Genomic DNA, 23,152 nt, shown 5'->3' on the forward strand with positions numbered 1-23,152 from the left:
AAGGTAATCCTATTTCCAAACAAAGACTAGCAAGATGGATAGTAAAGTGTATTCAAACTTGCTATTGTAACGCTAAAAGGCAGCTATTAGTAACTCCTAAAGCACATTCCACTAGAAAGAAAAGTTCTTCAATGGCATTCTTAGGAAACATTCCAATGGCAGACATATGCAAAGCAGCCACATGTTCCACACCACACCCATTTACTAAACACTACTGTGTAGATGTGTTATCTAGACAACAAGCAAATGTTGGTCAAGCAGTGCGTAGAACACTATTGCAAACTACTTCAACTCCTACAGGCTAACCACCGCTTACTTGGGAGGAGAACTGCTTTTCAGTCTGTGCACAGCATGTGTATCTGCAGCTACACATGCCATCAAACGGAAAATGTCACTTACCCAGTGTACATCTGTTCGTGGCATGTAGTGCTGCAGATTCACATGCGCCTTCCCTTCTCCCCAGAAACCAGTAGTACTTTATCATGTAAATATGTATATACATTGCATGGACATCTTCACTTTCTATGTATATTGGTACATACACAATTCTTCACTCCTTACTTCACCCTCCTGAGGGTGACCAATCTTACAAAGGACTCGATGCCCATACGCACTATCACCGAGAGGAGGAGTCACTCGATCCTGTGACTTGGGGAAAAAGCTTCTTTGAAGAAAAACAACTTGTAACACTCCAAGTCCAACACTAGATGGCGATATATGAACAGCATGTGAATCTGCAGCTACACATGCCACGAACAGATGTACACTGGGTAAGTGACATTTTCCACATAGGATATAAATATATTATCCATTGTTGAAGTCGTGTATTTTCTTTGTCTGTTTATATGATCATTATTATTTCACTGCTGTGACTATCTTTAAATGTGCACCCGTGTTGTGCGTAATTGACCTCCCTATTCGAACCTTGCAAAGTGCCTTAATAAATGTATTTTTCAGACTGAGAGTGTTGCATACCAGAAATTCCTTTAATTTTTTGTGTTTCTCCTCTTAGTCTGTGATGGAGCAAAACAGAGGCATATGTTGGGTATCCCTCTATTCCTTTCCCGGGTTCGACCCATGGGATACAACACTGATTTGATTGTGTCAAGTTTGAATCCCGAGTAAATCTCCACCTCCGTAATAGTATTACATACTGCCTGCCATGTGACCTCTGGGTCCCAAATAGTCAACAAGATATCTGCGTACAAGGAGATGATTTCCCTTTTGCCATCCAACACCACACCATCTGTTTCATGGTTAATTCGATTAAGGGGTGCCAGTGGTTCAATCACTAATGCAAATATAATCAGAGATAGGGAAATCCCTGTCAGGTCCCCCTCCCTATCTGCCAGCTATTTGATTCCCTAGTGCCCACCTTCACCCTCGCTCGGCTGTCGGTATAAAATAAGCGAACCCATTTCAAGTAGTCTGCCTCTAGATTGTATCTTTGCAATGCTTGATCCATGAATACCCAGTCTACAGTATCAAATGCTTTATGATCATCTAAACTCACCAGTGCACAGGCCTCTTACCCTTTTTCTATCCGTTCCATTATCAGTAGTGCCTTCCGGATGTTGGTAGTGGTTGTGCGGCCCCCCTACAAATCCAGCCTGATCTGGTTGTATAGCTTTCTTTCCCCACTATTTTAGACAATCTGTGAGCAAGTATCTTTCCCAGAATCTTTGTGTCAACATTAATCTGTGAGAGAGGGTGATGTAGCCTACATTCTGTTGTGGCTCTGCTCACTTTGGGAAGGACTACTATACAAGCTTATTTTCGGGAGCTAGGTAATATCCCAGTTTCAAACCCCTCCTTGTACATCGCTAATAACGGTGTACATAACAATTCCACATATTCCTGATAGAACTCTACTGAGAGTCCATCATTTCCCGGTGTCCTCTGTATGTTAATTTGTTTTATGGCCCATCTAACATCCAATTCCTTTTCCTGAACATATAACGCTTCTCTTGCTGCGTCATCTACCTGAGGCAGTTGCATTTTATCTAAAAGTTCAGTTATGCCAGCTGTGTTTCTTTGGTCCTGTTGCGTGTATAGTTCAGAGTAAAACTCCATGATGCATCACAATATGTCCTCCTGTGCTGTGAGGGTCACACCATTCGCATTCCTTTATAGTTGCTATTGCATTCCCTCCTCTCGCTCTGTTAACCAACCATGTGACCAATCTGCCTGGTGTGTCCCCTTGTTCATGTTGGGTTTCTGTATATGTTTTATAATCGTGTTTCCCAAGGCTATCCCGCGATTTCTCCAGTTCTCTCTGTAATCTGCTCTTGTTCTCCTATATTGTGTCTGTGTGAGGTGCTTGCCTATCTAAATCGCCTATTTGGCGCTCCGATTGCGTGACTATGTTTGTCAAAAATGTACAAACTCCAGGTGTGGTAGCCATACCTTTAACTCTAATGGTCACCTTGAATGCTTCCCATACTACCCAAGTAGAGGTAACCTATCCTGCATTGTAGGTAAAAATTCTCGAATCGCCTCTCTGATTTCTTCCCTGTACACCTGATCTCTCAGTGCATGGGGCTGAAACCTCCAGTGTGGGTTTGGTGCCCTGTAAATGCATCCGTTCAACTCTGCCATCAGTTGGGTGAGGTCCGATAATGTGCAGTCTAAATATTTGATTTCACTGAACTCCACCACTTGTTCCAGATATACTAGTAAGCAGCCGGTTCTAGAAAATGAACCATGGGGATGTGAGTAAAATGAATATCCTCTAGTATGTCTGTGCGTGGCTCTCCACAGTTCTATTAGATTCAAAGTGTCCATACCTTCCATAAATGCCTTTGATGCCCTTCCCAGTGGTCTAGCAGCCTGTCTGGAGCTGTCCAATATGCTGTTCAGCACACAGTTATAGTCCCCCATCCAAATTATATTGCAATGAGCATGCGGTTTCAGCAAGTCCACCACTGTCTCGAAGAAGTCTGGTGTCTCAATGTTAGGAGCATATGCATTTAATATTATCATGGGTGTCCCACCAATTTCTCTCACTACTCCAATGTAACAGCCATCTGCAGACTTTAATTCAATTTCTACTTGTATAGGGGCGCTAAAATCCACCCTCAGCAGTACCCCACATGCTGAGGAGTTAAAACTAGAATACCACAGTCTACCTCCCCACTTAGCACGCAATTTCCCATGTTCTTGTGGCAGCAGGTGTGTTTCCTGGAGCATAACTATCTTAGCTTGATGCTTGCAAACATATGGCCATATCCTTTGACATTTGATGGGATTATGAATCACTTTACCAACCAGGATAGGATTGTCACCCCCATGAAATGTTTTTCAGATCCCTCTCCTTTGGCTCGTACCACTGTGCTTATCACATCAGTGTGCCCCCCCTTTGCATTCTCTCCCCCTAATTTACTGTTATATCCATTCCACTTCCCCCTTCCCATGTGACCTACCCCAACTTGCCCCCCGTGTTATATGCATTATTTAGTCTCGCGCATGTACACTTATCACCAGATACTTGTGTTAGTTTTTAGTGGTTCTCCTAAAATTGCATGGCTTCTTCCGCTTGATCAAAAAATATTCTTTCCCTTGATGATCCACTCTGTTGTGCCGGCGGTAGTAGAGAATAAACCCAGTCTTTGTCCCTCAGTTTCCTTTCTACTTCTACAAATGTTCTGCGTTTCTTTTGTGTTTCTACACTGTAGTCTGGATAGAAGGAAATATGTGACCCATGAAATTCAATTTCTCCTTGCTGGCAGGCTGCCGCCAGTATGCTCATCTTCTCTTTGTATCTGAGCGTTTCAGCTATCATCATTCTAGGTGGTGCTCTGGGTTTGGGTCTTCCACCTGCCGTTCTGTGGGCTCTATCCACTGTCATGTCTGCTTCTGTACTTATGAACTTTGGGCAACCATTCCTCCAAGAACTGCTCCACTGATACTGTCTCCTTTCCCTCTGACAGCTCCAGTAGGCACACATTATTTCTGCGTTATCTGTCTTCTAAATCAGTACATTAGGCTTCCTGTAGGTTTAAAGGTCTCTCCTGTTCCACCAGTTGGCTAGTATGGGCCCCCAATATTTCCTCTGCACCATCTGCCCTGGTGCCCAGATCTTTCACTCACTCTCATTTTTTCAATGTCTTGACGTAGCATTGGTACTGTTACCGCCACTCCATCTAATTTTTCAGTAATAGCTTTGTTGCCCCCTGATATCAATTTTGTAATATCTAGCATAGACTCAGTGCCATGTCTCCTGTTCGCTATTCCACTTCTGTGCCGTTCCCCTGTGCCATTCTGGCCATGCCTTTCTCTATGGTGTGTCGTGATTTAGGGGTGGTCCCTGCTCCCCGATTAAGTATTGGAGGCATTCACAGTTAAGTCTGTTGTGTCGCAAACTCCACAATTCGGGATCTTACTGCTTTCACTTTATTCCTATATGCATCCACCTATGATCAGTCACTGCGGGGTAATGTCTCACTTTATCTTTTCCCACTTTTGTTTTCTTAGCGCTCCCAATACAGCTCTGGTGTCTCTAGTGAGATTGCAGCTGGTAGTAGTAAGCGTACTTATGGGAGCGAGTCACTTTAATTTGCAAGGGCAGTGTGTTTAACATAAAGAAATATTCCTGTGGTTATCCACCGCTTTCAATGCTTCCACTTTTCTTCCCATGGGCCCCATCTGCCATGTCGTGCAGTATACATCATTCTGAGCGATATCGGTTCTTTTCCTGTCCCCTGAAATGTTCGCCAAAATGTACTTCACTGCTGTAGTGACAAGAGGACAGCTCGTTGACTCCTGTCTGCCCTTCTCGGGTGTGCCATGCAAGCCCCCATATATAATTTTCCTTATTTCTGTGGCTCGCTGTAATTTCTGAGCTTCGCTTTTCACCTGTTGGGCTGCTCTGGTAGCTATGTCAAGTGCAAAGCGCAAGCTCTGGTACTCAATTCCCAGGCCACTATTTAAGCTCTCCATGTCGCAGCTTTTGCCCCCCTGCCACATCAGTTGGCCCCAGCGCCCTCTGCACCTCGCTTCCAGCCGCTCCTCTGTCCCTTCGACCCTGGATAGTCGCTTCCTGGGTGAACTAACCAGGTGTGTGTGAGGAGCGTAGGCCCAGCTGTCGGTTTTCAGATTTCCTACGTGCTCCCTTGTCTTCCACATTGCGGCCTCTGTGCCAGCACTGCATCTTGCTGCTTCAGCCCCTCCTCCACTCAGCTCTCGGTTGACGTGCTGTTTCTCTGCTTTGGCTCTATATATTTATTCACAGTAAGTAGCACCGCTGGCACAGACTGCAGGGGTCCTTGTGCTAGATGTATCAAGCGTTTTTGCATTCGCAAACGGTGCGAATGGCCGTTTGCGAATGCAAAAATGCCTTTCAGTATGTATAAAAGACATTCACTGTGCAATTTTAAGGAATCTCTAAAATTGCGATTCCTTAAAATTGCGAGCCCGTTTAGAGAATCGCAAATTGTGATTCTCTAAATAAGAAATCGCAAATAAGGAAACCTTATTTGCGATTTCTAAACCACATTTATCAAGCTTTTCCCTAAAGTGAATTGGGCATTAAGGAATTACTATTACCACCAAGTTGAACTTGGTGGTAAGCATGTGCAAATTTAAAAAATGCATGAAAAATGCATTTTTAAAATTTACATGTATCGCACACATGCCCCTTTGGCATGTGTGCACCTGATAGAGCAGAACGTGGTAACAATTTACCTGCGTTCGGACGCTCTTTAGGTCGATGAATCTTTTGACTAAGTGGGAACTCTCTGTACTCTTAATTGATCAAGCACCTCTTATCGATAATCAGTAACGAACATAAGCAACACCTTGAACAACATAACACTTAACAATTAATCCAGAATACATTTCGGCGAACCCTGACCTTTCAGCCAGGAATAACCACACCAGTTTATTGCAAAGTTAGTGAATTTATTTCCCTATATTAACAAAGCTAGCACGATATAGATGTGTCTCAACACCAAATGATAAACATAAATGAACATTAATAGCTGTCCATATCGTCGAAACAAGTGTAATCTATGTAGCATTTGAATCACAAGGCACTCGATAATAGCAATGCAAATCACTAATACGATAATCTGTAATGGGCTAATTGCGTACATTTAGTCAGCATAACAAGATCTCAAATTGCATCGTGCGACATATGGAATCCTCATCTAACCTCAAATTAGCATCAGCATGTGGGACTTCATGCAAAAACGATTTAGCAACATCAATTTAGGAAAACTCCTAGCTAGGGTCCTTATCAAAATCAGCAGTTGGTTACCTAAAAGAAACACAATGCAATTTTACAATTTCCTTTCATAATTACCAATTCCAATCAGCAATCAATGAAGTCTTCGTCTCACAGGTATCGTTTCTCGATCAGCATAGAACGGGACAAAGGGGCAGGGGTGAACGGGGCAATTGCCTCACGGCGGCAAAGTAAGGCTACTACTTCATGCAAAGGGGCAAATCAAAGTTAAAGTCTCTAGGGCAAGAATCATTAAAGTCTCTTTCTCTCGACTAGAGAAAGCATCAAAGTCTCTCAAAATGGCGTCGCAGCAAAATGGGTCATAGTAGCTACGAAGTCAAAATGGCGGGATGTCCGAAGATAGAGAGAGCTTTCCTCTCGTGCACCTGGGTTTTATAGACAACAGTTCAAGTCCAGTAGGGTCTCCATTGGAGGGTTCATAGGTTAGCTTCAAATTGACCAATCAAAAACGACAGTTCTCAAGCTTTTACTTAAGCATACATTATCCTTGGAGATGGGTACACAAGTTGCAACATTGTTTCTCGATTAGCTTACTCTCAGAGGCTCCATTGTCCGCACCTGCAAGCCGACCTTGAATTTAAGAGAAAATATGCCATGCTGGCACCAACTTTAAGATAAGCATGCAAGCAGTCTCTGTGGAAAAGTACAGCTTCAAGCAGAAATACACGTTTAATAGCACAGTGGAAAAATACGAACATCTAAACCGTGAGACCAGGCAACTAGGCCAAAGCCTCCGCTAAAGTAATGCTAAGCTAAGGCATTTCAAATAAGCAAATCGTAGCACACGTTTATGATTATGTCGGATTAGTGCAATTCTAATACACCACGTTATATAAAGCACGCGTATAAATGATGGCAAACTATTCTGAGGGCACATTTTGTCCCCGTACAATCTTTATTAATTCGGTTAATGTCACACATGATTAGTTCAGCACTACGTTTATGCGTTAATAAATCAAAACCTTCATTTTCTGCTTCATCAATCCCTCCTCTGATGACTACTTGTCATCACACAAATTTAGCCCACAAATTTTTATCCCATTAAAATTCTGTCAGCTCCCTTTTCCTTTTAGTTCCCCTAGTTTGCTCTTTGTATTCTTCTGCCATTCTCTTCATTATTTTCTCCTCCTTTCTTCTTTTAATTCTCTCCATAATCATTATTATTCCCCTTTTTATTCCCCAAATTCCAAATACACAAATTATCACTATTAATATCCCTTCTATTATTTTCAATAATATTCCATTCCAAATTCCCCCAATCCAATGTCCCACTGAAGCAAGTCCCTTTCCAACCTTCTCCCACACTCCGGGTTCTTTCAGTTCTTTCAAATCTGCACTTTCTTTTGTTAGATTAGCAAGCAATTTAATCTTCACACTATTATCAGGTATATAGGTGCAGCAGTGACGTGCACCAATCATTTTGCAAACGCCTCCATCCTTTGCTAAAAGAATGTCTAAAGCAAGCCTGTTTTGAAGAGTCATAGCTCTTTCCGCTGCAAGTTCAGCATCCATCAGGATTATAGCACCTGAAAACTTTGTCAGCATGTTATCCACTATAGTAGACAACTTTCTTATTTTGATGGAATTCAGCACAACTCCCAATGAAGGAATCATGGCTCCAAATATATCACCTACCACAGCAGCTGCGGTCTCTCTTTTCTGGATACGATGGGATCCAGGTGTCTTTTTAATCATCGATATGTCATCCAGTTGATAAACTTTTGGAAACACTATACCCAAATAACATCTTCCCCACCATCCCTTTGGAAGACGATAATAGGCATTATGCCCACAAATGTAATACACCCCTGGAATGACAGGGTCAAGTCCGTCCATCATGAATGTCCATTTGGCCTTAAAAATAAACGTATGTTTGCATTCACTCGCTCCTACAAAAATATTGTCATAGTAAGATTCACCTCGATATATACAAAACTTCCCTACATGCCAAGCATCCAAAGCGATTTTTCCTTGTGTCTTTATAGCAGCAAAGTCATAATTATCTACTGAAGTTCTCTTATGCAGCTCTTTTTCTAATTTCGCTTTCATTTGAGCCCTTCTATCATCTGTGCGATCTAAAAAGCTTATTTCTACAGCAGAGACGGAGCAAGTAAGGTTCTCCCTATGAGCATGAGCCGTTTCAAAAGGTTGCATTGGCTCGAAAAAGTCCCTCATAATTTTGTAATCCCAATATTTTGCAGTCTCGCTTAGCTGTGCTATTATAGGAACATAAGCAAAGGTAACATCATAATTTGAAAAAAAATACTGTATGTTAGCTTGACCATAAAACCTAGACATTACTATACTACATGTAATCCCGTATGTAAGAGGCATGTGGTGATAAGTCACCCCTTCCTTTACTGATGTCGGTATCTGAGTACACACATAACAATCTTTCGCATCCATAGTCTCAACATACTCTGTTAGTAAGCGATAGAAAACGTTATACGAAAGCTCTTTCTTATCATGCAAGAGCCTCTCATCCATTGCTAGCCTTTTCAATGGTGTTAGTTCAGTGACAGTAACAGGAACAATAGTAGAAGCAGCAATAGTCTCATTCTCACCCTTTCCATGCATTCCAAACACAATTGCCATTATTATTAGTACACATGTTAGTACTAAGCCTATACACACGTATTTACAATACTTCTTTCTATTGTTTTGCATAGCGTACCCAGGCATGATCTGTATAGAATCAGAGAGCTAGAAGCACTTATAAATGAAACTACTTAGCAATTCAGTTACAAAGCTTGAACGAGCACAATCTTCACACCGTCTTCTTTAAAAGGCCAGTCACTTTTCGGTTAGCAGCATTTGTCTCTATTCGGTTTAGCAATGTCTCAGCTGGTTGTTTATCTCACGTTAGATTGCAGCAAGCAATGCCATTTACTACCGTTTCAATCAACAGAGTCTATGAAACTTTTCTTTTCTATTGGTATCTCTTCTTCTTCCTCGATGCTTAGAGATACAAATTCATCAGTCCAATCATCATTGACTGCATATGCCCATTCAGGACCGGAATACCTCTTGTTTGGTATCCTTTTCCTTTTCAATTTTGCTTCTCTCTTTGATTCTGCTTCGCTGGCACTCTCCTCCTTCGCCAAGTCCTTTTCTTCACTTGACGATTGTTCCACGACGGTCACTTCCTTTCTTTTCTCTTTCACTTTCGGCCTTCCTCCTTCGTTCAAACCTTCTTTACCCTTTTCTTTTATCGGTGAGATACTTAGTCTTCTTTTTGCACCATGTCCGTTTGATGGACCTGCGATCCTTTCTGTAGATGTTTGAGCTCTTTCGTTCCGCTCTTCTTTGTCCCCACCTTCAGGGGAATCAGTCACGTTTTCCTTCTCTTTTTCTGTATCGTCTGTTTCTGGGAAAGCCCCCTTCTGCTCAGGCTCTCCTGCCTTCTCACTCTCTTCGAGCCCTTCGTCACCGTTACTTTCTTCAGGCTCCGTATCTCTTTCAGCTGCTTCAGGTTCCTTGTCACCTTCAGCTGCTTCAGGCTTTTTGCTACCCTCAGCTGCCTCAGGTTCTTTGTCACCTGCAGCTTCGTCGTCGCTGTCTGAACTTTCTCCTTGGTCTTCCCCAAGTGAGTCGGACTCTTCGTTCTCCAATAATATCTCTTTTTCTCCTGCTGTTGCTTGTTCGCTTTCAGTTCGCTTTTGTTCTGTCTCAGCCCTCGGCACCGTTTTATCAGGCACTGGTAGTTTCAGCGCTTCAACTTCCTCATCTGTGGGACACAACACCTTCTTTGTATGACTGGCGTGAATCCAGTTGGGAACCCCCGCGCACTTCACAGCGGTAGTTGTCGTCAGGATCACTTGGAAAGGACCTTTCCAACGGGGTTCCAGACACGACTTCCTCACGTGCTTCTTTATCACGACCCAGTCACCTGCTTTCAGTGCGTGTCCTGGACCTTGGATCGGTGACAAGGTGGTCGCCTCCACCTGGTGAGAGAAAGAGCGAACCACATCAGCCAGACCTTTGCAGTAGTCTAACACCATATCATCTGTAATATTCAAAAGCATGTTTGCGGGAACTGCAGGAAGTCTCATAGCCCTGCCCATGAGAATTTCGTGCGGAGACAATCCAGTTTTTCTATCAGGAGTGTTTCTCATTGACATTAGCACTAAGGGCAATGCGTCAGGCCATTTCAAATTTGTTGATGCACATATTTTTGCCATTCTCGATTTCAGCGTACCATTCATCTGCTCCACCAGTCCTGATGCTTCAGGGCGATAGCTACAGTGCAGCTTTTGCTCAATGTTCAGTGCTTCGCAAAGTAACTTCATCACCTCGTTGTTGAAGTGACTTCCCCTATCTGATTCTAAAGAGATCGGGAATCCGAAACGTGGTATTAACTCCCTCAATAATAGCTTGGCAACTGTAAGACTGTCATTTCTACGTGTGGGGTATGCCTCAATCCAATGACTAAAAATGCACACAATCACCAACACATATCTCAAACCTCCATGCACAGGCATCTCAATGAAGTCCATCTGCATACGACTAAAAGGACCGCTTGCCCTACCAATGTGGCTCGCGTTCACACCTGTTCCCTTTCCTGGGTTCATCTGTTGGCAAGTGACACATCGATGGCAAACTGCTTCCGCAGCTTGGAGAAATCTGGGGTTAAACCAATCAGTTTTGAACAATCTTATCATGGCATCTCTCCCTAGGTGAGCTTGCCCATGATAGAACCGCGCAAGCTGTGATAAGAGACCATTTGGCAGAACAAATTTTCCCTCATGTGAAACCCATAGCTCGTCTTGTCTCTTTATACATTGTGATTTAATCCAGGAATCTCTTTCATCCTCCCTGACATTATTCTGTAGTGCTTTTAGTTCTTCTATTGTATCTACGACCTTCAAGGCAAAGGCTTCAGCTGGTTCGAGTTCTGGTTCACTTATTGTATTCCAATCATCCCTTAACAATATACAGTTCAAGGCACAAAATCTTGCGACTTGATCTGCATAGGCGTTTCCCAGAGACACATAGTCCTGTCCTTTCGTGTGAGCACTGCACTTTACCACTGCAACTTCAGCTGGCACTTGAATGGCATGTAACAACTCCCTTATTCTCTCCCCATTTTTCACTGGGGATCCTGAAGAAGTCAGGAAACCTCTCTGTGACCACAGTTGTCCAAAGTCATGCACAATCCCAAACCCGTATTGGCTATCAGTGTAAATGGTGACTTTCATCAATGCAGACAATTGACATGCTCTAGTAAGGGCTACAAGTTCTGCTACTTGTGCAGAATAGACTCCTTGGAGCCATCCCGCTTCCAAGACCCCTGTTACAGTACATACAGCGTATCCTGCTTTCAAAATTCCCACCCCATCTCTTAGACATGAACCATCCACAAAAAGAATTTGGTCATTTTCATCAAGTTTTGTGTCCTTGATGTCCGGTCGGGGTTTTGTGCAAAATTCAGTCACCTGAAGGCAGTCATGCTCGACGTCTTCAGCGTTCTCAATTTCAGCATGTTCTCCAGGAAGCAAGGTAGCTGGATTCAACGTAGTGCACCTTTTCAGCTGCACATTCGGTGAGCCCAGAATAGTCGTTTCATACCTTGTGAGTCTTGCTCCAGTCATGTGCTGCGTTCGGGAGCGGGTCAAAAGTATCTCAACTGAGTGAGGGACCATGACTGTTACTGGCTGTCCCATCACTATTCCTTCACTCTGAGTGAGGCTGATACCAACTGCTGCTACGGCGGGCAAACACCCTGGGAGTGCTGCTGCAACCGGATCCAAAGTAGCTGAAAAATATGCTACTGGTCTGTTTACACCACCATGGGCTTGAGTCAAGACAGACAAAGAACATGCATCACGTTCATGACAAAACAATGTGAAAGGCTTCGTGTAATCAGGCATACCTAAAGCTGGAGCCCTGCACATGCACTCCTTTAATTCAACAAAAGCATCCATCTCATCCCCTTTCAGTTCGATCTGATCCAAGGCATCCTTCTGGGTCAATTTCAGTAAAGGCTTTGCTAGAGACGAGAAGTTGGGAATCCACTGGCGACAGTATCCCACCATTCCCAAAAACTTCCTCACCTCCTTCCTTGTTTTTGGTGGACTCATTTGAAGTACACTTGTAATTCTTTCCTTCATTATTTTCCGTGACCCTTTCTCTATCTGGTGACCCAAGTATTTCACCTTCTTCTGACAGAACTGCAGTTTGGAAGGAGACGCCTTGTGTCCATTCCCTCCCAAATGGTTCAACAGAGCAATGGTATCGGCTGTGCAGCCACTTTCTGTCTTCGATGCAACCAGTAAGTCATCAATGTACTGTACTAGGGTTGACTCGAATGGCAACTCCAACTCTTCCAAATCCTTCTTTAGAACCTGATTGAATATCGACGGTGACTCAGAAAACCCCTGAGGAATTCGGCACCAACTGTACACTCTGTCTAGAAATTTGAAACAAAAGAGGAATTGGCTGTCCTCATGAAGAGGCACAGAAAAGAATGCTTGTGACAAATCGATGACTGAGAACCACTCAGCTTCGCAAGGGATCTGAAACATTATCACAGCTGGATTCGGTACGACAGGGCAGCACTTTATTATGATGTCATTTATTTTCCTCAAATCCTGTACAAGTCGGACTTTCCCACTTGGCTTTATTAGTCCCATTATCGGTGAATTACATGGGCTGCTTAATACTTCTTTCAGTACTCCCTGCTTCACGAATTCGTCAATAAGTTGGGCAACTTTCATGAGGGTATCTTGTGGCATGTGGTATTGTGGGGTCTGGGGAAAGATCGCATTGGGCTTTACCATCACTTTTACTGGTTCTACTCCTTTCATCAATCCCACCTCTTTCCCTGTCATGTCCCACACTTTCTCTCCGACTGTTTCCCGTAGTTCTTCTTCAGTTATCATTGGTAAAAGACAAATCAGAGGATACTCTTCGTCAACTGTTTCTATCTCATCCCCCTCTACACTGTCCTCGTCTTCCCCATCATTGCTCGTCTCTATTGTTATTCCTTCGTTTGAACACATGATCGAGCAACCCAATTTACACAATAGGTCTCTTCCTAGCAGTGCTATCGGGCTTGAGTCACACACCACAAACTGATGTACCCCTTGATAGTTACCAATGTTGACTGGTATCGGATCTGTTATTGGGTTCGTCAGATGCCTGTTTGCTACTCCCACCACTTGAACTGTTCTCCCTGAGAGTGGCAAATTTGGTACTTCACTGCTCTTAACAGTTGAACGTGTGGCTCCCGTGTCAACCAAGAATGAAACACGATGACCCATTACTCTTCCTTCTACGTACGGACCCTTTTGATCAACTTCTAGGGATGCCGCAAGCACACAATCTCCTTCCTCTTCTGAGCTTTCACTCTCCCATACATTGTTTATTCCACTCTCACTGTGTAATGGGAACTGTTGTACTGTGCCATTTGTGCTCATTACCTGACCCGTTACCTGTGGAGGAACCATCATTTGCTGCTGACTCATTGGTGCCAAAGGTATTTGCATTTGCTGATTAGGTACCAAAGGTAACTGCTGTTGCATCGGCTGCATTTGCGTCATCTGCACACGGGGCATCTGCATCTGCTGCGGCTGCATAGGTTGTAATCCCTGCAATTGATTCATGGTCTGAAAATTTGGGTTTAGACCTCTCATTTTCGGTCCTCTCATTGTCTGAAATGCATTGACATCATTGTTTTGCTGACCAACACCTACACCTACACCTGCACCTTCCTGCACCACCAATGGGCACTCGCGTTTCCAATGACCTACGTTTCCGCACGCGTGACACGGCATCACTTTCTTCATTGCCTGCACACCTGTCACAACAGTGTTCAAATCCGGACCATTATTCACAAAACCTCCTCTGCCTCTGCCTCTGCCCTGTGGCTGAAACGCCATGTTTCCTTGCAACTGCGGCTGCTGTTGCTGAAACACCATGCCTCCCTGCAACTGCGGCTGCTGTTGCGGTACCTGCTGTTGGAACCCTTGCATCCCTGGCAACCCTTGCAGTCCTTGCAGACCTTGTAAGCCTGTCTGAGCCGCTTTAAGCTGCATCATCATCACCTTCTCTTTTTCTGTTTCACCTCAATTTCGTCGCTACAGTATTTCGCATAAGTCAAGACTTCATCAATCGGTTTCGACTGCCAGCAGATCAAATGCGATTTTATCATCTGACTTATATCTGGTCTCAGCCCTTCCACAAATCTGACCACAAAATGAAGCATATCTTTCGCCTCGATTGCTTCTGTGCCACTGTAATTCTTGAACGCCTTCAACAACCTCTCATAGTAACTATGAATCGATTCTTTAGCCTCTTGGGCACTTCGATCAATTTTCTGCCAATCCACATTTTTGGCGGCAACCTTCGTCTTCAAATGTTCAATCACCTTATAGTACAGACACATCACCATAGGTGATGGTGCACCCGTCTCTCTGTCTCTCTCTGGTTCACTTGTCGGCCAACCTACAGCTCTTTTGCAATCCTCCCACAAATCCGCCGGAACCACAATCTCAAATAGAGTGTTCAGGTCTTCCCAGAGACATTTGGCAAGCTTCACAAACCTATCAGTCTGTTGATACCATTCGATCGGCTTCTCCCTCAGTTTGGGAAAATCATTCGTAAAAGACTGAATATCACTCCTGTGCCATGGTACATGCACTAACTTTCCTCCTGCCGTCTCCCTCATTGGTAACATGGTTACGGTCTCGCTGCTCTGCGGTCTTTTCTCATTGTGTTCTGTAACACTGTCCCTCCTCTTATCCTTCCTCTTTACCCATCTGCTTTCCCACTTGTCTAAACACCTCCACACTTGGGCACTCTGCAACAATTCCTTAAGGTGTGCCTTCATGCCTGCTGATCTCATGTGTTCAAAATCTGTGGTCCCAAAATCCAATCTATAGCTCCTGCTCAAGTGTTTTGTCTTGCCTATGTCAATCCCGTTCCTGTCTGCTACTTCCTGCAAACTTTTATGTACCTTGTTTACCTCTTTCGTGATCTTTGGACATAGATACCTCAACTCCTCTTCCGTGTAGGACTCTAACCTGTTCACACCCATATTCCCTTCCACCAATTCTTGTGCTTCCATGTTCAGCCTCATCCTGCTCAAGTAATCGTCTCCTTTCAAACTGTCTGAACTTTGTGTTGAATTTAGACTGTTGAACCACTGTGTCAGCTGTTGCGCATTTACCCCCATCAGTGTAGCATTCATATCGACTGCCATCGATGGTTGTGGCAACTTTTCAGTATTCGATGTTAAAGGTATTATCCGTGGGGGGCTCGACCTCACCAGTGTTGATGGAGCGCATACGGGACTAAACTCCATCAAGGACCCAGACCCAGTTGGCTGAGCCACTATCGGGGTTATCCCTGGAGTGTTTTCTATGCACCTTCTTTCTGTCCCATTCTGCAGCATTTGTCCCTGACTGCTCATACCTAAGTTAGGCTGACTATACAAAGGTACCACTGGACCTACAGTAATGGGCAGTGATATCGCATCTGGATTTTGTCCATTTCCCATATTCTGAGGCATGTTCATCCCCATATTATGGGCCATCATTGCCGGCATGCCCATCTGACTCCCCGTGATTTGAGCATGAACACTTCCTCCCTGCATCTGCTTTTGAGGCATCATAAACTGAGTTGATTCAGCCTGTGCCATTGTTGGGTTGTAACCATTCTGTACGCCCCTTACGGTTGGATCTAGAATCATTCCTCCACTGTTATCACTGCTGTAGTACCCTGACATCTGCGGCTGATAGTGTTCTGCTGGTTTCAACACGGGCACATCTGGATACATTCTCCTGATCTGCGGTATCTGTGGAGTGAGCAGTAAGCTCGGATCCTTAGATCCCGATGGAACTCCTGTATTCTGCGTTTCCCCGTTCTGTACCGATGCCGGAGGGGCAGAACTGGTACTTGGACCTTGTCCATTCTCTGCATAAGGTGGTGGACGGTCGTTCAGCAACTCCATTATCAATTCCTCATCCTCTAGCTCCTCTTCTTTTCTCAACTTTTCCTCGTCCTCTCTGTCCTTGGAACACTTCCTGTCTGTCTTACAGGTAGCTTTCTTACCTGTCTCCTCTTCATCTTTAGTAATTGCGGGGAACAATTTTATTCCCTGCAATACATCTGACCTCCACACCTTCTGCGCATTATCCCACCTAGCATCCGCTAGTGTCTTTTCTACCTTCCTCATCCTTGTTTCAAACTTGTTTTTCTGTTGCTGCCTAGCCATGAGTTCCCATATTGCTAGAGCCTCAAACTGTGCTGGCCTTGGAGGTACTTTCATGTCATACATCGTGAATCTCAAATTCTCTAGGACCCTTATATTGAATGTCCCATGTATCGGGAATGCTACGCTCCCATGTTTCTCTGTCCACTTGTGCCATTGTTTTAGCCAAAGGCACGGAGCTACCCCTTTTTCCTCCATTACAATGTAAGCTGGTGTACCCTCGGGCGGCGTTTCCTCTCCTACGCTCGCTTTAATGTAAGTCTCCCCCTTCATCGCACTCCTAAATGCTTTAAGGAATTTCATTTTCTCGTCTTTTAATTCACAAAGTTTATAATCAATAGGTTACTGTTATTCCACAAAATTTGTAATCAATAGGTGACTTTAATTCCCGGAATACTCTTCACCTGCCTTTCCCCTTCCAATCGAGTGCCACGGACTGCGTCCAATCTGTGCGCGACCCTTCTTTCCAACCAACCTATCCCAGCGCGGCTCTTAGTGACGTCACACTCACACACACTGCGGCTGACAAAGCCTCGCGGCTAATCCTCCTTCACTCAGTTCCTCCCGTAACAACTTTTTGCATGTATCGCGAGCTACCAAAAACTAAAACAGATCTGTCGGTTTACTACAGGAAGGGTAACATAATCGCTTCAGGACCTTAGGGACCTTTCACTAACCTTGGCCACTATTCGATCTCTTTCACCAGCCTCGGCCGCTATTCCGTCTTTCTCAGCCCCCACATTCGCAAGCAAATCTGACCCGCAGACCTACTCTCAACTTGTCAATGATCTGTTCTAGTGCACTTAGAATCTCGTCAAAGCCCGAAGTCGAAGTTCCTATCACTCCCTAACACACGTACCCACTCGTTGACCACGCCCGATCAACCTACTAAACCGCCCAGACCACAACATGGATCAACATACTCCGGAGTCTCTTGACCTCGCAGGGCCCGTCTCAACAACAACAACCACGTGGACCTTTTTATGCACAAGCGCCAGACGCACATGAAGTTCGACGACTTCCCTACTCTCACACTCGGAGCCGCACCTCCGCTAACTCTATGAAGTTCGACGACTTCTCTACTTCTACACTCGGAGTCGCACCTCCGCTATCCTTAAAAGAAAACCCTCGCAACCTTTTCACACACCCTGCGGCAATAAGCTGTGCAAGCGCAAAACCCTAACTTCACTCATACCATCACTAGTACCGCCAACGCTGTTTCCACATCTCCTTTCTCTCCATTCGCAAGCTTCGAGATCCCGGGAAAGTCGCGGTGGACCTAGCCCATCATCATCTTGTCAATCAGTTTTATCCAAGAAAATCTAATTCAACTTCTCGAATGAGGCCTCAAAATGCGTAACCGTTAATCCAACACCATGTACTCTAATGGTACAGGGTCCCAAAAGACGTAACCATCCTCTGCTACCATCTACTGATAGAGCAGAACGTGGTAACAATTTACCTGCGTTCGGACGCTCTTTAGGTCGATGAATCTTTTGACTAAGTGGGAACTCTCTGTACTCTTAATTGATCAAGCACCTCTTATCGATAATCAATAACGAACATAAGCAACACCTTGAACAACATAACACTTAACAATTAATCCAGAATACATTTCGGCGAACCCTGACCTTTCAGCCAGGAATAACCACACCAGTTTATTGCAAAGTTAGTGAATTTATTTCCCTATATTAACAAAGCTAGCACGATATAGATGTGTCTCAACACCAAATGATAAACATAAATGAACATTAATAGCTGTCCATATCGTCGAAACAAGTGTAATCTATGTAGCATTTGAATCACAAGGCACTCGATAATAGCAATGCAAATCACTAATACGATAATCTGTAATGGGCTAATTGCGTACATTTAGTCAGCATAACAAGATCTCAAATTGCATCGTGCGACATATGGAATCCTCATCTAACCTCAAATTAGCATCAGCATGTGGGACTTCATGCAAAAACGATTTAGCAACATCAATTTAGGAAAACTCCTAGCTAGGGTCCTTATCAAAATCAGCAGTTGGTTACCTAAAAGAAACACAATGCAATTTTACAATTTCCTTTCATAATTACCAATTCCAATCAGCAATCAATGAAGTCTTCGTCTCACAGGTATCGTTTCTCGATCAGCATAGAACGGGACAAAGGGGCAGGGGTGAACGGGGCAATTGCCTCACGGCGGCAAAGTAAGGCTACTACTTCATGCAAAGGGGCAAATCAAAGTTAAAGTCTCTAGGGCAAGAATCATTAAAGTCTCTTTCTCTCGACTAGAGAAAGCATCAAAGTCTCTCAAAATGGCGTCGCAGCAAAATGGGTCATAGTAGCTACGAAGTCAAAATGGCGGGATGTCCGAAGATAGAGAGAGCTTTCCTCTCGTGCACCTGGGTTTTATAGACAACAGTTCAAGTCCAGTAGGGTCTCCATTGGAGGGTTCATAGGTTAGCTTCAAATTGACCAATCAAAAACGACAGTTCTCAAGCTTTTACTTAAGCATACATTATCCTTGGAGATGGGTACACAAGTTGCAACATTGTTTCTCGATTAGCTTACTCTCAGAGGCTCCATTGTCCGCACCTGCAAGCCGACCTTGAATTTAAGAGAAAATATGCCATGCTGGCACCAACTTTAAGATAAGCATGCGAGCAGTCTCTGTGGAAAAGTACAGCTTCAAGCAGAAATACACGTTTAATAGCACAGTGGAAAAATACGAACATCTAAACCGTGAGACCAGGCAACTAGGCCAAAGCCTCCGCTAAAGTAATGCTAAGCTAAGGCATTTCAAATAAGCAAATCGTAGCACACGTTTATGATTATGTCGGATTAGTGCAATTCTAATACACCACGTTATATAAAGCACGCGTATAAATGATGGCAAACTATTCTGAGGGCACATTTTGTCCCCGTACAATCTTTATTAATTCGGTTAATGTCACACATGATTAGTTCAGCACTACGTTTATGCGTTAATAAATCAAAACCTTCATTTTCTGCTTCATCACACCTTACATGTCCTTAAAAGATTCTTGGGGTGCAGCAGAAGGGGCCTTAGGCTCCCAGCACCCTGGGTTTTGCATTTCCCAAATTTGCGAATTCCAGATAGGAATTTGCAATTTGGGAAATGCAAAAAATCCGCAAATATAGGTGAGAATGGGTCCGGTGTCGCAGTTTGTGATTCGGTAGGAGCATTAGCGATTTTTAAGAAATCCCTTTTACCGAATTGCAAATATGATTCATACCATTTTGCGATTCAGAAATAGCGATTTCTTAAAAATCGCTATTAGAGAATCGCAAAATGGTTTGTTGATACATCTAGCCCCTTGTTTTTTATATAGAGCCTAGAGGAGGGCTCTGCACATGCGGTCTATCATAGCTCCGCTTACTTGCGCCCGTTCAAGTGGCCATACTAGTTCCTCCTGGCCATTTGCCAGGGTTTCCCCTGTTGCCCCTCCTCTTCATATTTCTGCCGGATTCCAATGTCCCCACTAATGAAAAAATACAAGACATTTAAGGATACTTTACCTTTGCTGATGAAAATAAGCTAATGGTATGTGTGGACAGTATATTAAACTTTTTATAGTTCTAGTGCCTTGCTGCAACTGCTCTTAGCATTCTTCCCTTTTTTTGGCTACAGAATCAATTGGGGCATAAGCAGAGTTTTGTCTATGGCTGTTTGTCTAACATTCACGAAAATGATGTCTGTTTATGTCTGTAGCAAAACATGTAAAGTGTCTGGGTATATTGCTCAGCGGGGTTATGTACGCAGTGCCATCAGGTAACATACTGCTCTTCTGGATTCCATAAATGCTGATGTCCTATGCTGATAGAAACTCCATGTTTCTTGATAGGGAAAGTTCTAGACTGGGAAAATGAGAAGTACCCCCATTTAAATTACATGTTGTCACTTACGATTCACAGACATATTCTCATTCTTATCCGTGAACTGATCAAATAGTTTGAGCGGGGTGGTGTCAAGCTTCAATTCAGGGCAGCTTATAAAAGTTCTGATATCCCATAATCTTACAGCCCTCCTCTGCAGCAAACCTAACATGACTGGACCCAATAAAATGAAAGGTGAGTAAGCTTACCAGTGCCTTTCTTTCCATAGCAATCAAGGCATACTGCAAGGGACTCCAGGAGGCAGTTCATCTCGAACTTACCCACCTGACCGGTGATGGTGCCAGAGGGAACCAATGCACCAGTCAAAAAACGCCAGGCGAGGCACCTTAGGAGTGCCTCACTCCTGGCACTATCATTGTTTTCTCCACACCACTGGTCCTTCCCCATGCCATGGACTGCACATGCTGCCAATGACACACAATCTCTTCAGGCACTGTATCACTGTTGCAGTGTTAAGCTCATGAATGCCTTGTGAAGAGATAATAGGGATGTTCAGTGCACCACCTCAAACCACCACTGCTTCCCATCACCGTTAGTAAAACTCCTGAAAGCAGAGGGGGAAATGTCCCAGAGGAAGCTTGTGAGAGGCACAAGCAGTGTAGGCTGTCCTTGAGATATCTAACAAGGAAGAGCATACCTTTTGATTCCCTTTCCAAGACGAATAAGGTTGCCTCATCCAGGGAACCCATCAGCCTCACAATGCGACCCTCACCTGTTTTTTTCAGCACATAGCCGGCAAAATGGTATACTGTTACCGCCCTTCCAAAGTTGACCATCTTTGCTTCTTCAGAGTGAACTCTTGCTCTCCCCAACATTTTGGCCTCTTTTGCTCTCTTTCCACAGCACTGCCCTGCACACTAGTCCATATCAGTGAGCAGCTACTACATGTTCTACACATTTGTCTACACAAGACAATGTCCAATGCCCAGCTTTAACCATTTGAAAATCCTGCCCAGCAGTACATACCAATGCCACCTGGCACTCTGTTTGATTTGGGACACCCTCAGAGTACTCCTTATTCTGTAGGCACTTTTTATTCACCTTTAAGGTTTTCTCTCCCTCAGCTTCAGCTTCAGTATGCCTACAGAGTTTTCATGCATCTTTCTGTAGGTTCTTTCACTACCTCATTGCTAATTTGTTAAGTCTTGAGGGTGGTTTAACATGAAAAATACATATTTTAAGTTACAACTTAATTGCATCACTAAAATCATCTTGTGCTTCGAATGTTGGGTCTAACCATTTAATAGTGAGTGTCTGGGTCCATTATGAACGTGAAAGGGTTCTGTCTAATCCCCTTCATACATTACTTCTCAAGAGTGATGTTTTTTATATTGTTAACTTTTTTTTAAACTACAGATCTCTAAACACCAAATCTAATTTTTAAGGGATCATGCAGCTGGAAATGTGTCTTTGGCTACAATATTATTTGTCAACCTCCTATCCCAGTTGGATGATCAGTACAGTCGGTTTGCCCTGGAAAGCAACTTCTTACTCCAGCACAACATCAGGAAAAGCAAGCGCAATCTTCAGGTAAGCAGCATGTAACCATACACACATTTAACTCCTTTTCATTAGCTCAGCTCCTTAACATTGAAGTACCTGTTGCAGGTTATACCAGTCATACCCTGGACCAGATCGTTGTTCCTCATATCTTCTTGTGATATGCCTTTAATTATATAAAAAATGTTTCTGTACCTGTTCAAAGTACATCTTCCCACAGTGAAGCACCCATACTGTTCTATTGAAATTATATGTGATTTCTAAATTATTTTGAAGTTAATTATTATTTATTGGAAGGAAATGGATTCACCATGCGTTCTTTTGTTTTCTTTTTATTTTTGTGGCGTTCTTGAAATGAATAATACGAAGTAAATTTTTCATCAGGCCAGCTTGCCAAGGCCACACCTATTGACTTTGCCAATGCTTGTTGCTTTCTATGCTCTCTCTGGCCTACACAAAACGTGAAATGCTGAAACTTAGCCAGTTGCACTTAGTTGTATTTTACTTGGTGTCTCGCCACTTTATCACATTTTTAACATTGTCCTGCCAAAATTTAGACTCAAGGATATCACCTACTACTAGATCAAAAGGTAGGTGTATACTGTATAGGTAACTATAGAATTAGTGCTGTATATTTTTTTAGTAAATATTTTTATTTTATTTTTAATTAGCATTTGAATCAAACATAACAACATGCCCAAATGGGGTTCATTCAAAGCAGCCGCAGCAAGGTAGCAAAGTAACATTACAATGTCTGACATTAATACACAGCACAGTGCTTATGTAATCGGGGATTTCTCATTTCAGGAGGGGTCACACCCAAGGGTCCACAACTTCCTATCACGAGTACCCTGGGGAGCACCCACTGCTGCCCTCTCCTAGCTCCTGTAGGCCGTAATATGTCCTCCAGGGTCCCCAAATCTTCAGGAATTTCCTTGGGCAGCCTCTGGCTTTGTACGTTACTTTTTCTGCCAACATGTAAAAGTCCATCCCCGTCCTCCATTCCCTCAAGGTAGGTATCTCGGGAGCACACCAATGTTTTGCCACATCCCTCTTGGCCACCACTAATCCCAAAGGACTGAAAAGGAGCTTATGGCATGCTTTGTCAATCTCCAAAGGTATGCCTAGCAATATGTACCATGGGTCTGCTGGGAGTTCTACCTCTATTATTTATCCAAGTTCTTTCATTACAACACTCCAGTAGGTTTGAATACAGGGACAGGATCAAAGTGTGTGTAGGAAATCCCCCCTTTGTGCCCTGCATCTTATACAGGACGGTGCTGAGGCCCT

General features: G+C 43.7%; 1 protein-coding gene across 8 annotated transcripts in view; it reads left to right on the forward strand.

Annotated features, from left to right (window-relative positions):
- Nucleotides 1-23,152, forward strand: part of STAT1 (signal transducer and activator of transcription 1) — a 533,280-nt gene that overhangs the window by 51,584 nt on the left and 458,544 nt on the right. For all 8 annotated transcript variants that reach the window (XM_069225879.1, XM_069225877.1, XM_069225884.1 and 5 more), the window contains one exon: nucleotides 21,748-21,892. In XM_069225879.1, the coding sequence (XP_069081980.1) occupies nucleotides 21,748-21,892 (145 nt within the window). The remainder of the gene's footprint in view (nucleotides 1-21,747; nucleotides 21,893-23,152) is intronic.

This window comes from Pleurodeles waltl, chromosome 3_1 (assembly GCF_031143425.1).
Source record: "Pleurodeles waltl isolate 20211129_DDA chromosome 3_1, aPleWal1.hap1.20221129, whole genome shotgun sequence".
In the NCBI taxonomy this organism is placed as follows: Eukaryota; Metazoa; Chordata; class Amphibia; order Caudata; family Salamandridae; genus Pleurodeles; species Pleurodeles waltl.